This window comes from Schistosoma mansoni, chromosome 6 (assembly GCF_000237925.1).
Source record: "Schistosoma mansoni strain Puerto Rico chromosome 6, complete genome".
NCBI lineage: Eukaryota > Metazoa > Platyhelminthes > Trematoda > Strigeidida > Schistosomatidae > Schistosoma > Schistosoma mansoni.
In genome coordinates, this window is record NC_031500.1 from 5,266,120 (window position 1) to 5,283,242 (window position 17,123).

The 17,123-nt window shown below is 35.2% G+C and overlaps 1 protein-coding gene across 2 annotated transcripts; it reads right to left on the bottom strand.

Moving 5' to 3' along the window:
• Positions 1-1,057: 1,057 nt before the first annotated feature.
• On the bottom strand, positions 1,058-15,189 carry Smp_169990.1 (putative golgi reassembly stacking protein 2 (grasp2); the record flags this gene model as incomplete). 2 transcript variants are annotated; one of them, XM_018798037.1, is made up of 7 exons in its annotated part: positions 1,058-1,239; positions 3,548-3,983; positions 4,748-5,128; positions 7,871-8,161; positions 11,079-11,159; positions 14,947-15,061; positions 15,149-15,189. In XM_018798037.1, the coding sequence occupies 7 exons, from the start codon at positions 15,187-15,189 to the stop codon at positions 1,058-1,060; spliced, it is 1,527 nt and encodes a 508-aa protein (XP_018653019.1). The 2 variants fall into 2 exon arrangements, with proteins under 2 accessions (XP_018653019.1, XP_018653020.1); XM_018798038.1 differs by having other exon boundaries at positions 1,081-1,202.
• Positions 15,190-17,123: the final 1,934 nt, after the last annotated feature.

The window sequence follows — 17,123 nt, forward strand, 5'->3', positions numbered from 1 at the left end:
AATCACTTACTAGAAGTAGAAATTCAAAAACTTAGAGAACAAGTTGCTGCATTCGAATGCCCATGCAGCGATTGTCATAAAGTATATAAACTATTAGCTCTATTTTTTAGAATCCTCATCTGAACTGGATTACATTATTTGATGTATGTGATTGGACGTTTTGTCTCACACAATGTACAACGCCGTATCAGTTATAATACACATTTCGTCCAAACTTGAGGGTGTTACAGAGTTCATTAGTATGTATGAAGCAATAGGCGGGTTAATCATGAGACGAAACAACTAGGAAGGTACCAATAAGTCAGAAAATCCGCTAAATGCCATAAGTTACATAATTTCCTTTAAATCTCGAAAGGTTTCTAATTGTTCCACATCTACGTATAAGCCAACCAGTCTACACCTGTTGACATTATTATTCTTTGTAACATCTTAACAAATTGATATAAGCAGCCAATTTTTTACGCATATCGCAGTTTATCAAAGAGTTACACACAAAAAATGGGTTAAATCGACTAACTTGTAGATGGAATACTACGTTGAAAAAGAAGACTTTCATATCCAGAAAAATTACATAACACCAATAATAATGAGCATAGTATACAAAACTGAAGTATTGATGATACAAGAGGGAACCACAGGTAAGTTGAGTAAAAAGCAACAAACTTTAAGGAAAAAACGGGTCAATGTAATTTTTTTTCAAATGTAAAATCACAATAACCAAATAAATAAGACAATAATATTCAAAAGAAATAAAACATGACTTCAAAGGATAATAATAACGTTACATAATGACAGCATTATTACTATATAATTGAAGAGATATTGTAAATGAGAAAAAGATATTTATTAAATTTACGTATGAAAAGAAAATTAGAGTACACTAATTTTTTCTTTAAGAGGCACTTCAAAATGATACTGATAGCTTAGAATATCCCAAAACAATATGATATTTACGATGTGGATTAATTCACAATAAATTAAACATGCCAAAAACTTACAAATTTAAAAAAAAAGAAGAGCATGTAATTACATATTAATAAAACACACAGATTGTTTATCACATTGTATGTATATATTGGAAAAACAATTGACTAAGGAGGTGTAAATATGCGATATACGGAATTGATAAAAAGTCATTTCTTTTCTCATTCAACAAAACAAATGTATTACTTATGAACTTTGGTTTGTAGAAAGATTGAGACCTAAGAGAAGAAACAAATGAATATTGAGTAGCATGCACTAGATAATTTTTATATTACTTACAATATAGAGAGCAGGAATTTTATATATAAATTTGTCGTATTTATTTTATTTAAACACATGAATATTGGTACAAGGAAGCACCAAATACATATGCGCCACACAAATCTTATTTGATTTGTATGAGGGCTGTGATACTGCCAAGGTACCCAAAGTGAAGCAGGTGGTTTTCTTAAGGAGACACACCCGGAGCCTTTGACCTAAAGGTCTAGTCCATAAGGTAGTGGAGCAACATAAGGAGATGCAGTCCCATGGTAGCCGGTGACCAACGATTGCTTCATATGCCATTTGTTCCCTCAGGGTACTACAGTCCATGTGCATCATCGGTGAACAAGGAGGATTTGATGCAGACGTAAAGGCCAGGATTGGCAAAGCAAGGACAGCATTCCTATATTTGAAGAACATATGCAACTCAAAACAACTGCCAACCAATATCAAAGTCACAATATTCAATACGAACGTCAAGACAGTCCTACTGTATGGAGCTGAAACGTGGAGAACTACTACAACCATCATCGAAAATGTACAAGTATTTCGAAACCATCGTCTACGTAAGATACTGAATATTCATTGGCCGGATACCATCAGCAATAGCCTACTGTGGGAGAGAACAAACCAGCTTTCAGTTGAAGAGGAAATTAGGAAAGGATACTGGGAGTGGATAGAGGACATACATTGAGGAAATCAGCAAACTGTATCACGAGGCAAGCACTAACTTGAAATATTGAAGGGAAACGGTTAAGATGAAGGGCAAAGAACACACTGCATCGGGAATCGGAAGCAGACGTGAAAAGGATGAATAGCAACTAGAATGGATTGACCAGGACAGGGTTGGATGGAGAGTGCTGGTGGGCGGAGTATGCCCCTCCGCGAGGATTAACAGGCGTAAGTAATTAAGTTGTATTATTTATTCTTTGAGTAATCTATCTTAGCTGTTTTCATTTGAAGTAAAAAGTATTTATGAACTGATATCTACACATTTCATTTTACTCAGTTAATTCAATAGAGATGTGGATTGCAAGTGAATGGGAGAAATTTTCATAATACGCCTAATTATACACAACCTTATATAACATCAATAAACGAGTTGATACATTGCTAACATCTGAATACGGAAGGTATCCTATACAAGAAGGATTACACATGGATAAGAACCAACAATAAACCTTTATTTATAAGTATTAAATATAATAAAGAACAATTCTTTACTAGAAAAGATGTTAATAACCGCTATTTGTGAATACTTGTCAGGAATTACATAGCAACAGATTTGTAGATTAAATTTTTAACTTATTAGTTATATGATGAAGTTTAGAAGCTCAATTTAATATGTAGAGTAATACTTCTAGTAATGTGAGTATAATTGATATAAGAGTAGCCAACCTTAAAAATTTATTCATTATATCTATATTCAGCTTGATTATCAACCAGTTAAATAAACAAGATACCACTTTTTTTCTGTTTTCAAAGTTTACATATAAAGTTGTATGCATTGAACTACTGATGATTAGTGTAACTGGTGAATTTTATAATCATAGCAGGATTCTAAACTGAATTAGAGTATAAATCTACTGACTAGAATATTACTTATAAACTGTGACAATAAATCTTATAATACACTATCAAACAACCATGTAAGACCTGACGCATCTATGTACATGTCCGATTCAACGGTTAGATGAATTCACTGTCTTCAGAAATATTCTGTGTATTAACAATTGTTAAAAAAATGTTATACATTCTGAATGAAGACCCGAGTGAAGATAGTCTTCATTGAAAGGAAAATGTAGAAATGAAAAAATGTAGACAACAACATTCATTAAATCAGCTTATCTGATCCCTAAATGTTGATAAGACTCAATGTTACAAACAGAAAATCCGTTAAAAATCTTAGTGATGAGTTTGAAAAACAAGAAGAAACATAAAATACTGAATAGTATAAAAGGTAACACAATATATTCACTAGCTTAAAAGTATTCAAATTAAATCAGTTGCATTTACCGCTACATGATTACTTAGCTATTTGATAGGTCTAATATTTGTATTATCCTATCTTTGTTTAAATCCATTTCTACTTATTATCTGGGTATGCTCTTGATAGATATAGAAATTGAAATAACTATATAGCTCAAACAATTGAAATAAACAATGCTAGTTAATAATCAGTCCTCTATAATGTGGAAAGAAATCAATGGAAATAGAAACTGGTTAAATTTGAAGAACTGTAATAGTACATACAGTTCTAGATTAAATCATATAAACTGTTTATAACACATATATGACATACTTTCTAGAGGAGGCATTTTAACGTCTAATGGTGGCATTCCAGGCAATGAAATCATTGTAGAAGTAGGTAGACTATCAGTGACAGGATGAAAATATTGAGCACTTGACATTTGTGGTATATTAAACTGTGAATATTGAGGGGCATTTCCAACACTTTTTGTAGATTCGGGAGAAATTAAAGATGCATCTGAAGATAAGACAGGGACACCACCAACAACAGATGGAGAACTTATTGACGGCATACTAAATATATTTGTCAATCCAGGAGGAAGAGGTGCAGGAGGTGGGATATTTGAATTTTGTGTAAATGCTGAAGATGGAACGGAAGAGTGAGCATAGTTAAAATAATCTACAGGAACTTGAGTAGGATAAGTAGTTGGAAGTGGTTTCGATGACGGCGGGATTGTGGGTTCCATTGATGAAGAAACTAGAGGAACCTACAAAAAAGAATTCAATGGAGCGTATGCTTGTTTGTTTTAAAGGATAATCAATAATTAATTGAAAATTCATTGGTGTAACAACCTGAATCGTGTCAAAATAGGGAGAAAAACTGAAGATTGAAATACTTTAAAACCTATTCTGATGCTATAGGTTTTGAAAAATATGTAAAACACGTTAATATCAGTGCAAAAATCTTGATACATTACTTTGTAGATACTTTGTTAGGACTTCTTTAATTTTCTCAAAATGATCAACGCTACAGTTTAAACAATTATTTTAACAAAAACAATGACTGAACATAAGTAAGTGTAGTAACTTCTATACGTTACAGATAAATACCAAAAAACATTTTACAAAAAAAGGTAAAGTGGCCCATTTATAATGGTACCAACTTATAAATCATACGGATACCTACACACAGATATGATACCTCGAAATTAGGCCTAACAGACGTGTTTTAATTTATTGGATAACGGGTGATCTAAAACTTAATTTCCTTTAACTGGCTATGTTTCATTCATCAAATTAACAAAAACGAGATAACTGAATTCGGTATTAATAGTATTAGTTCTTGTTGAACAGTGAACTTAATATTCTCGGTAAGTTGAATTATGGGGTCACATGAACTTCAGTTGTTTTAATCTGAGAAACTAATTTAGATCATTATTCTCCACAAACTACATCTTCGTAATGCACGAACGCACTAGAAATAATGGAATACCATATTACGTGTATATGCTATTAGTGTATACTCGCTCACCTCACCAAATTGATTTGACGGTGTATTGTTGAATGTATACGAAGGTGGAGGATAACAAGGAGCAGCAACTCCGTTAGTAATTTCATTTGATGATGAAGGTGGTAATTTCGATTCACTAACGGTTGACGATTTCAAAGATTCCTGTGGATAATGTGACACATTATTCGGTAACTGTGGAGAAGATTCAGGCAGTGCTGATGCTGTTGTTGGAATACGATGTAAATAACCATAACCAATATCACAACCCAGTAAACCATTCCCACCCCAGTTGGAATCAGGTTTGAGATGTACTTCACGACATGAATCCAATTCAGAATTATAAACATACAATTGAATCACGTGCCCATCGGAAGAATCGATTAGTTCGAAAAAATCATCTCTCTTAATAGATATATTAATGTATATAAAACATTTAAAGGCAATAAGTTCATGAAAAAAGGCTTATTTGTTAAGAAAAATATTCACCGATTATATAAAAAGCTTTCTGGATTTAAGTGTAATTTCTTTATTTGCATGTATTATCTCCCGAAGACGTAAGCAAAATGTAAAGTTTGTTAATAGGTTTACAACAAGATTAGTACGAGACACTGCAGCGTGGTTCAGCATGATACAAAAATCTGAATGATACATGCCAATTTGAAATACACTCATAGCTACAGAATGTGATACTGATACATCTGATGACTACTGGCTAGTTATTATGCTTGCTATTAGACATATTAAGTTAGTTTCAATGGTGCAGACACATTTACCCTACTTCCTTTTTAGATCTTTAGTTACAAAATTATTTCATATAGTATTCAACGAATTAATCCCATATTCTCGAATTATATTCCCTATGGCCTGATCATTTTCAATACTACTACAGACCACCTCTACTACTTTGGTGTTCATCATCTTTCTGTGCTTTTGTAATGTGACGACTTGAACAGTGTTTTACTTAGCAATGGCAACTTTACAATATATTAACAAGATCTATTTCATTGAATCAGTTGAAAGTAGGAAAAGGATAAACTTTTATCCGTATTTAGTCTTAAATAGATCAAAGCTAGAAGTATTTTACCGTTAAAGTCAATACGTTTTAAATAGCTTTTCCTTTTGAGTCGTAACTGTTAACTTATTTGTATTACTCTCATCTTGCCATAATGCAGTCAAATGATGACTGATTGAATAGCTGCGCTATCTATGCGTGTGTCCGCTAACAGTAAGTTGTGATTAGCTGATAACAGCGAACAGACAATTATGTCTACTTTGAGATATATTTTCCTAACCTTGTTAAATGTGATAGTTGCGACATGATTTTGACCTTAGTCGGTCTTATGTATGGAAGATTCGTCATCTTGGCTGAGTATTTAGTAATAGTGCACGACAAGTATATATGTAATGAAATTGTCCTAAACTTTCGACCTAGTAAACAGGGATCACATCAGTGTGTCGGGGAATGATCTAGCTCAAGGTTAGCAGATGATACTTCTACTAGTTATCATATGTATATATATATATATATATATACTACTGGAGCGATTATTCTTTAATGATCAATTACGTCAGAATTTACTAACCACAACCAGTGGGATTGAAATATTCGTTGGAAAATACTGAATTTTAATACACGCAATATGCAGCTAATATTTATCCAGGTGAATGTGCTGCATCCTACAGGGTAGTTTTACTGATAGACAACATCAACGAAAGAAACACTAAACAAAACTAGGATTGTAATCCCTTCTCGTATTATTCATAAAATAAATTATGACAATAAATATAAAAATATAGGGTCTACTGGTTTATTGACGAAAACTCATCAGTAGAGTGAACGAGATTCTTAAAGAGTGGTAATAATGGCATCAGGGAAGCAAAAATGCACTTGAACACGGAATTTTAACCATGAAGAGTTTATGGTTACAAACGATAATATAAAATTTTGATGTACATGGCTAGGCACTGTGTTACGAACACTACATCCATCATATAAACACTGATATTACAACTGAAACTGAAGTTGTTTGATGCAAACTAGCCACCAAAAACAAACTTATGAACTTGGCTCGCACTAATAGTTTTTGTAAACCTAACGATAACCGCCTCTTCGAACCGAAGTGAGAAAAGGCGATTTAAACTCAAACAGTTTAGCCACTTAATCATCACTTCATGTATTAGGAATACCAAATGTGTGATTTATAACTTCAGTCACGTATCAAATTGTTATGGCGGGGGATTTTAAGAGTAGGTTCGCGGATTTTCCAATGAATAAATCCAATACTAATAGACAGCTGATATACAATGTGATCACATATTAACTGCTCATGAGTCCAATTGATTGGCGTAAGCCCGAAATCGTACTAATATCAACAGAAGAGATGACGGAAGAAAAATGAAGTTTGTAAGCTACTCGTATTTCAATTAGGTAAGACCCTTCTCGATATATCCTATCATTACACTGGGCTACAAATTTCGAAAAGTTGTGATATGATAGGAATGAACGAATGATGATAGGATGATGTTAAATGTAATTTTTTGGTTGAGTGACCTAATGAACTTATGTTTTACATAACGTTTGGTTACGTTTATTTTTGTGTTTAATATTTTTCATAGACTTTCATCATTTTATTATGTAGTAAGAACGTGCTCTATAGACTTATGATATCAGTTTATTTAGAGACCTCTGTCAATAATTCGATCTTGTCAGCAGTTATTATTGTATTATATTGTATCACTGTTAATAATCTATCAATAGGTACTCGGTTCATTACTTAAACAACAAGAAGTATTCATTACAAACTGGGAACTCTGCCATAACCACTAGCATATATATATATATATATATATATATATATATACGAAATTCCCTTTTCTACAGAGAAATGCAATTATCTGTATTTAATACAATCGAAAAAAACGAAAATAGAGCAGTGACTTGGTGGTTAATGTACTTGGCTTTTAACTAACAGATTACAGGTATGAATCCAATAGTCTTATACAGCCAGATGATAACATAAGTCCCTACACACAATGTGGTTCAAAGTCTAATATTTAAATATGTACTAAGTAAATATTTAATAAACAACATAAATAAAGAGCAACTAGTAAATATACGGCAAAATACATAAAAAACAAGCTTACATTATTCAATACAGAATTTGCACCAATTATATAATCTGTGTATGGTTTTAATCCAGCCAAATTCGCTGGCGATTTAGACTCTACACCTAATACGTGCCATACATTTTCATTAGCTCTGTCAAATGAACAATATCGAATGCTGACACCCATCAAACCCTGACCACCCCAATGATTATTGGGTATTAGAGTTACTTCACGACAAGATTGAGATTTAGACGAATAAACAAGTAAACGAACAGGTTTATCTTTATTGGCCTGTAATAAATCTTTAATGCAGTCATTATCTTCCTCCTAAATAAAGAAGGAAAATGGGTAGATAGTGAAAAGAGATGGTGAAATGTAGTTAAATATTTATATATTAAAAATTTATACCTCTTCATTCAACAGAAATGAGGTCTGTACAATAACCACGACCAGTAGTTAGAGATCCAAGTTCATAGTCGTTTACAATGACCTAGAATGGATTTGTAATAAACGCGACACCAAGCGACAGATAGAGGAGAGTCACCAACGAAAATTCCAGTGATAACTTTTCCGTCCTGTAAGTAATGCTTCGTCTATAGCCTAGAGTTCTAAGATTCGACCAATAATATGTTAAGACTGACAAAACCAAACATGAATTTGTAGTATCGGTTGATACGTTAAGCTAATATACTTTATTCTAGCTTCTGGACAAACCAATTCACCTATCCATCATGAGTCATGTTTTCACCTTGTTAACTATTCACTTATTAACCTGACCATTTTTATATGAACGTAGGTGTGTGTACACTTCTTATCCTATTTATCACATATCTGTCATTTATTCTTGTCTGACTATAAATATTGATTAACGCTTGGTAAAAGTGAGTTGGCTTACCCGCCATCTCCAATGCGTGTCATTTTTCTTTCGCTCGCTGATATTTACTCACGTGCTTATAACTTTCTGGTCTGTGTCATTTGTCAATAAAACTGTAGATGCCGCTTCTCTTTGCCTTCTGATTTTATACACCGTTAAGATTTGTATTATAACGGTTATCAGGGTGAACGATTAACGAAGCATGGCACTACAAGTTGACACCGAGATAATCTTAACTAATGGTGTGCCGATAAACCCATTTCTATCCCCATTCTTGAGTCCCAATAAAAGAACACAGTAGGTGAGCTTCTATTATTTCAGACACATGCATTTATATACAGAAACACCGTTTATACATATACAAACCAAAACTGGAAGTGAACAGGACAAGTAGCAAATAATTAATTACCTAGAATTAAACAATGGTAAAATGTATAGTAGTACTTTATGGGTCCGAAAGTAGCCTATAATAAGGGGAATATAGAAATATTGCAGTCCAGTTATTGAGTCAGTCAGTCAGCTACAACGTAGGACCAGGCACATATACGCATCGGTCCAAGTTGCCATACCTCGTTAGCACAACAAGATGAACACCGAATTCATAGAAGTAGTTAATTTAGTGGTGGTAGTATATAAAAGATAGGTTGTATATAAGGATATAGTACAGGAAGGAAGACAGATATGAAGCAATTTTAATCTCACGGTTTAAAGGAAGACAGGGAGTGTATACGCCTGCGCCATTGTGATCGATTCTGAGCCATGTCACCTAGAGTCTCCAACCATCGGTTACGATAGTCGCGCGCACCCCAACCAAGTAGTCTGCATCTACCTACATGGCTCAGACTAGAAGTTAGTGACTTCAAGGACTGATGCCACCTTTTGCTTTGGCCGCCACTAACGCGGTCGATTAAGTCTTCAGACAGATTTTCAACATGTGCCATAAACACATCTGCTAATAATAGTCCTAACGGACTACCCATAACAACCCCATCAATCTGGCGAAAGTATTCGCCTTCAAAAGTGAACTGAACTTTGTCAGTACATAATAGTAATAAATCTTTAAGAATTTTTAAAGGGATAGGAAATTTAAGGTTGTTTAAAGATATATTTATTTATTTATTTATTTAAACACATAAATATTGGTACAAGGAAGCACCAGATACATATGCGCCACACAAATCTCACTCGATTTGTGTGTGGGCTGTGATACTGCCCAGGTGCCCAAACTGAAGCATGTGGTTTTCTTAGGGGCCCACACCCGGAGCCTTTGGCCGAAAGATCTGATCCACAAGGCAGTGGAGCATCGTGAGGAGATGCAATCCCATGGTAGCCGGTGATCAACGATTGATTCGTACGCCATTTGTTCCTTCAGGATACTGGAGCCCATGTGCACCTTTGGTTTGGAATCAGGGTTTTCCAACTCCCCTAGGTGGACTCGCCTTGTCCACCAACCCGGTTAAAGCGTCTTCTCAATTTCGTAAACAACACCCCCGCCACGAGAAGGCAGCGAGCAGGACTTCCCTGGCAGAGGCTATATATTCGCTGGCCATGTGAGAGCATTTCGAAAGGGAGAGCGGACTCTCCCCACTCTCGGCCGTACCAGGGCATTATATAAAGATATATAGTCACATAATATGTCAATAGTCTTTTTCAAAGGTACATTTGTGAATAAGAAATTTACGTCAAATGAACACATTGTCTTTTAAGATAAATGTTGATCATATCATTTATTCACTATCAACACTAAATTACTTCGCTTCTTTTATCATACTGCCGTTAATGACATTATTCTTGTTGGTTTGATTTCCCTTTCTATGGGTTTTTATTGTTGTGAAATAAGGTGTAGTGACCTGGTACAGCATTCATTAGTGTCATGTTCTACATCGTCTAAGTTTGTCTTCTATATCAATTTTAAATAAATAGGCTAATATAAATGAAACAATCCACACACTATGACAAACTTCAAATTTGCACATTTTCTGACGGCTAACAATAAGAACTGGCTAACTACAATGAATGTAACCAGTCGAGATTTGATATCCAAACGAATTAACAGTGAGGATAAAATAGACTGCATTTATCTGCAGAAAATCCTAGACATGGATTCTAGTTGTTCTGTACAAAATGAAAAAACAATTAAGCACCGTCTCTGTTAGTATATAATATTGATAAAATATTACACAGCTTTAGTATCAGTAATTTAGCTGTTGTAACTAATTAAAATCATGTACCATTAACTGTATTTTATGACTACAACAAATTACAGCTCAATCAGGCATCCAACCAAAAGGAAGTGTGAACTTTTGGATTAATATACTGAAAAACATGAGTAATTAAAATAAAGAGATAAATCTTAACTCAGTTACCTACCAGACGTTTGTCACCAATTGCAACGATGAAATCAAAAAAGGCTTCCAAACCAGCTTGATGACCAGGTGAACCATCCTGAACCTGGGAAAATTTAATTTTTCAATAACATAAACAAGATGCTGTCAACAAGATAAATGTCAAAAGTGTTATTTTAGCTTACTAACAATTGTCATTAATTTGACATTGACTGAAACTAGGTATCAGAAGATTTCATCTGTTTTAAAAGTATGGATTTATGTACTTGGCTTCGAGACACATTAATTATGTGAGGAATAGTGATAACACTCAGTTGTTCACGAGTGGAGGGTATTTCGAACCTAAGACACTGGTTGAAGCCGAGCGCTTCAGCCACTAAGGTGCTTCTCCTGTATTAAAATAAAGAACCCTAGTTGCTTTTCTGATGATATGCAACAACGGAAACACTTCCAAACACCTGATCTTAAGGCATTATCTATGACTGACATACGGAAAGTAGTTTTATCTCACATTCAATAAATTAAAATAAACTTATGGTAAACCGAAGAATAAGTTCAGAGTTGTTTGAACTATCAGCTAATCATTATAAGTCCGTATCATCATTTATCACATAACTGATTGGTTTTGAAACACTGCTAATACTTTAAAACTGTTTTCACTAACATTCACCTAGGGAAAGTTGTGAAGCATACTTTTAACTGATGTATGTATTTGAATATAATTGCACCAGTCAACAGTCACTTTGCTACCTGATTTACTCTATGCGCACAACGGAAAAGTTAAATGCTTTTGTAAATCTTTTGCACTTACTAGTTAGTCTATACCTTAGCAATAAATGCAGATTATTGCACTATTTGACTAGTGGATCTCTTAGTGTTGAAGTAACTTTGCAAAGCTATATATTTTAGATGATTATTGCCTCCTACGATGTTATAACATCTTGGCTGCCTAAACGACAAACACTTAGGCAAGACAGACATGAATAACTCAATGGAAGTAGGGTATATTGATTTCATGTAGGAATCTGAGTTATGTTATGTGGGAGACATGCGCTGTAATCATGAAGTGAAAAGACATTACAATGCCTACAACTTTTACATAGTATCCAATTGTTCAAACAAAAACATGATACGCTTAGGTTTCACACAAATTTGTCAAGATATGGATCTACAGAATACTGAAATTATAGACGAAAATAAAAATGATTACCTAACAGCACAAAGACAGTTTGACTTTATATGCAATAAAAAGAATGTTTGGTACAATAGAATATCAAGATATGCACGATACGGAAAAAATGAAAATATTATAAACAAATATAAGGACAGCAAAGTAAATGACAACATCAACAATACTAAGTTGTAAACTATACACTTTATATAGGAACATAACCACGATAAACTGTTCCTCTTAAAAGTTAATTGTTTTCCGGAAGAAAATAAAAAACCATATCAGCCTTTAATGGCTGCCATTTAGAGAGATCGTAATATCTAGGACTACCGACCTGTACGATTTTCTGGACCTCATACAGAGAACTGTGATAAGTAATGCAGTTGTTTAGTAGCTAAAGCACTTAACTTTCAATCAGGCCATGTGTTCCAGCTTCATTCCAATTACCTTAGCTTGGACAACCGGGTAGTCTCAATAGACCTCATGCTTAATGTACGGCAGAAAAGTATATATACTAGTACTCGTTAAATAAATCATATTAGACGTGGTTAAAGAGAAATGTTAACTCAATCATTTTTCATCCAATAATCCCCCTCCCTAAATTACAAGCTTTTCCGCCTTTTAACTGAAAACCAGGATTACCAATCATGCTCAGTGTAGAAATTCTTGTGACAACGTGCATAAAAGATTTCAAGTTCGCCACAACAGTGATTTAAAACTGAAATACATGTAAAGTGGTGATATCCACTAAACTCAAGCACATGCTGCAACTTAAACGATGCTACCAGAGAGTGTAAGTAGTAAGTTATAAGCAAGCACCACAAAATACAAGTCCTTGCAACATACACAGCTTAGGTATTCTTAGGTTAACTCGCATAGACCAAGCATGCCCAAACTTGAGTGTAATGAACCTGGTATTTTTTTAAAATGTAAGATAAAGATTGTTCATATTAATATAAATGTGGTGTTTGAATGAACCGATGATTTCCTTGTATTGATGACTGCTTGATTTTGAATTCCAAATACAATACATTCGTTTGTGTTCATCTAATGCTTATTGATTAAATTGCGTTGTTTCTGGGATTACTATTTTATACTATAATTCCAATACTTCAAATCATCACAATAAACTGCTCCAACTAATGGCATACAGCTTTAGTTTGTCTGTAATACATGAGAAACCACTTACATGACTACCTAGATAAACAATACTTAAGATCAATTCCAACATCTCTCTACTAAGAATATGTGCGATTAAAGACCTTCCCCATAGCTGTAAAGTTAATGCGCATTTTGATGGTGTCATAGAGACAACCAAACAAATTTAATTATTTTGTTAAAAAGAAAACAAGCTTCTGTGTGAAACATCTGGAGTTTCATTTTGCCAGATTTTTATAAATAAATAGCAAAAGAAACAACATAGCCACCTTCCTTATGGAAATCTTCAAGCACGGTCAAACTAAAAAAGGACAACTGGACTTGTCAAACTGCTTACATATGTTTCCATCATTTTAAATGACTCAGGTTCATATACTGCATTACGCCAGTTCTGTGAGTGATACTACTACTATATGACCTGCCAACCCAGCGTGGATAGAGATTATATGAAAACAAAAACCACTCGGTAAGAAAGCAATGTATGGCCTGGAACAGACGTTTATGCTGGTCAAAGGCGCCAAACTACTGAGATGCAGTTGTAATCAATCTGGAGACATCCAAAACATGAGATTAATTATGGTACTTAAATGAATAAGGACCAAACATCGATAGTGTTCCACCTTCACTGAGTCGATTTTCAGGTCTAAAACAAGTGTTCCACCCCAACCCTAGATACATAACCACAGTAGACCTCCTAAAGTGAGCGGCGACTATCATTTCCCACTAAAAATCTACAAACTTTTTCCGGTGATCTGAGTCGACATGAATAAGGATAAAATTTCAAACGAACTTTACAGCCTCTTCTGACTTTTCGTACTCAACCGGATAGGTTGAGGATTTTTATGTCAGCAATGTGAGATTATTTCAACATATAGTTTGAGTCATTCCTTAATTAGCCCCAAGGTGAAGAAAAGATGGAATAATCTGCTTTGCGATTGCTACTGTTCTTTGACCTATTTGGGTTTCGGAATTTGTGAAAAAAATTATTCTGCACCTCTCAATGTGCAGACAGAGAACACGAGATGAAGTTGTCAGCCGGAACTATGAAACCTGAATAAACACAGCCAAAGTGAAACAGATAGATAATCAGATAGTCTACTACAAATCTGACACGTAGACAAGTGTAGAGCATTCTTTTTGAACGAGAGGACGGACGTGACATCCATTAACTTCAAGGACCTCAGATCAGTTGACATGTATAAACCCATCACAAGTTATAGTTTTCCGCAATAAACTGACTACCTAGTTCTGACTAAAATCTATGTTAATTTGCTGATGACTGATGAAACTAAATCTATATTGTTTACTCAAATATATATCTTCCTCTGTGTGATTTCCGAGATACAGGCAGCGCAGCTATAATTCGGTCAAGTGAAAATTGTTTTAGGAACTACTAAGTTTCGAAACATGTGAAATTCAGACAAGCACTTTTGAAATTCTCAGAATTCCGAGCAAAAATGTGCGGTTCATATAGAAGGTTCCTATAGTGTTATAACACTTGGTTTCACAAATCCCGACTAATAATGTGGTTGAACAAGCACAAACAATTCAGAAATGCACTTACTCGCAATACGTGGTACCCAGACGTCCCACCACCAGGGATTGGAGAACTTGCAGAACCGCCCATAATTTGACTACGAGTACAAAAACGTGTGCTGTAGAAATAAGATTCTCCCGGCCTAATTGGACATTTGACACAGTACCAAATAACATGGTGATATCTGATTTCTTTGCAATGTGCCAGTGAATGTAAATTAATTTCTTACCTCTTGTGTCTTTGTGCTACTATATGGTTCCATTTCGTCATTATAATTCGTTGAAAGTATTCTAGCTATTCAATTCTATTAGTCACAGTGGTTTGAACAGCTATTTGAAGGTAAGAATATCCTGGTTTTCAATGACTGAGTTTCTTTCAAGGCATTACGATAACTTTCGCTAGCAGCCACGACTTTATTAGAAAGGAAACAAGTTTATCTCTGTATGAACATTGTGCTATTACAATGCAGAGGAGTGTATGAAGGATAATAAAAGGTTCAAATGGTTGTGGACGGAATAAAAGAAGCCTTCGCTTAACGGGCTTCGGTGTCTAGTAGCAACGGATCACCAACACCTTCAGTCAAGAACCTAGGTATATTAACGATAATAGAAGAAAAAAATGGTAAATCATAATATGTTATCCTTAGTCCTTAAGAATAGGTCAAGTTTCCTCTTTAAGGACTCCTGGGAAGCCACTTGGACCAGCTCAGTCGGCAGCGAATTCCAGTGTAGCTGTAAATAATTCCCCAAAATCAATAGCTTTCTAAGTGTTCGACATTGGATGCTGACCACGTTGTTTAAGTGGACTTGTTTAGCTGAAGGCTTTCGGTCATGCATCCGCACCAGATCACGTTGCAACACGGCGTGGGACACAGCTTCTACGTTACAATAGCCAGTTAAGAACGAAGTCTCTCGATATATTGGTAACGAATCAAATATATCTTTCCTGTCTCTTCTCGTCTGACTTCTCATTTCTGTTTGGCCAAAAGGGTTTCGATTATAGAAGGTGCTACTGGTAGCTAGTTGTTAAACTAGAATATCCGTCGTATCTCCAGTGGTGAGCCCGACGTGATCTGGTACACCAAGCCAATATACTGTGAGCCTGTTCCATTTTGGAATATTATTATTCACTGTTATTCTTTATTTGAATTTTACATATTGTGATATACTGTTTTTTCGCGAATTTTTTTTCCCGGATATATTTTAATTAGACATTTTTCGTTATCTATATTACTATGACGGAACACTCACCTAAGGTTTTTAAGCTAAAGTCTATTCCCCCTATTTCGATTCAGTTAATGCCATTTTGACCCGACAATATCGAGTCCTGGTTCTGCTACGCAGAAGCTGATTTTTGCATGCACGGAATCACGGACTCGCGCACACGATTCCTCGCGGTAGTTAAGGCGTTACCGCGCGAGTTTAACAGGTACGTAACACCTAGTATGTTTACTAGTGATGTTCCGGAACCTTACGAAATTCTCAAACAATCGATTCTAAAACGCGGAGATCTAACTGATCGACAATGGTTAGACCAACTCTTCCATAACATCGACTTGCAACATGGTTCTGCGACAGACATGTTGCTAAGAATGAGAGAGGTTATCGGCCAACGAACTTTCGATGATGGCCTATTCAGACAACTTTTCTTGTCTAAACTCCCTCAACAGGTACAGGCAGTGCTCGTCTCGTTTCGAAACAACGCCATAGATGAGCTGGCTGTAACTGCCGACTGCACCTTAGAAATCACAAAATCATCTAAGGCCGAGGTTCTTTCTGTCAAGAAAAAACCTCGATCGACCCCGACTGACATAGCCGAACTATGTCACACGCTTACACGATATCTTAGAGTTCGTAATGACCGTAGTCGGTCAAAAACCCCGCGTAGAAGTGTCGCACGTAGGCGATCTGTCTCTCGTGGTCGAGAGGTACGTCCGCCTTAACGTGGGTTTACGCAAACCCATACACTGGATTTTCGTGGTTGCAGATGTCTCTATGCCAATCATTGGTATAGACCTGTTACAATACCACAATCTACTCATCGACACACGCCCACGAAGGTTAATAGACGGAAACACTAAGTAATCTGTTTGCGTAACTCCTTGTTCTGATTGCAAAATCGACTTAGTTAGGGCTTATAACCAAATACCGATGGCACCTGACGATATTCCTAAAACCGCCATCATCACTCCTTTCGGTCTTTAC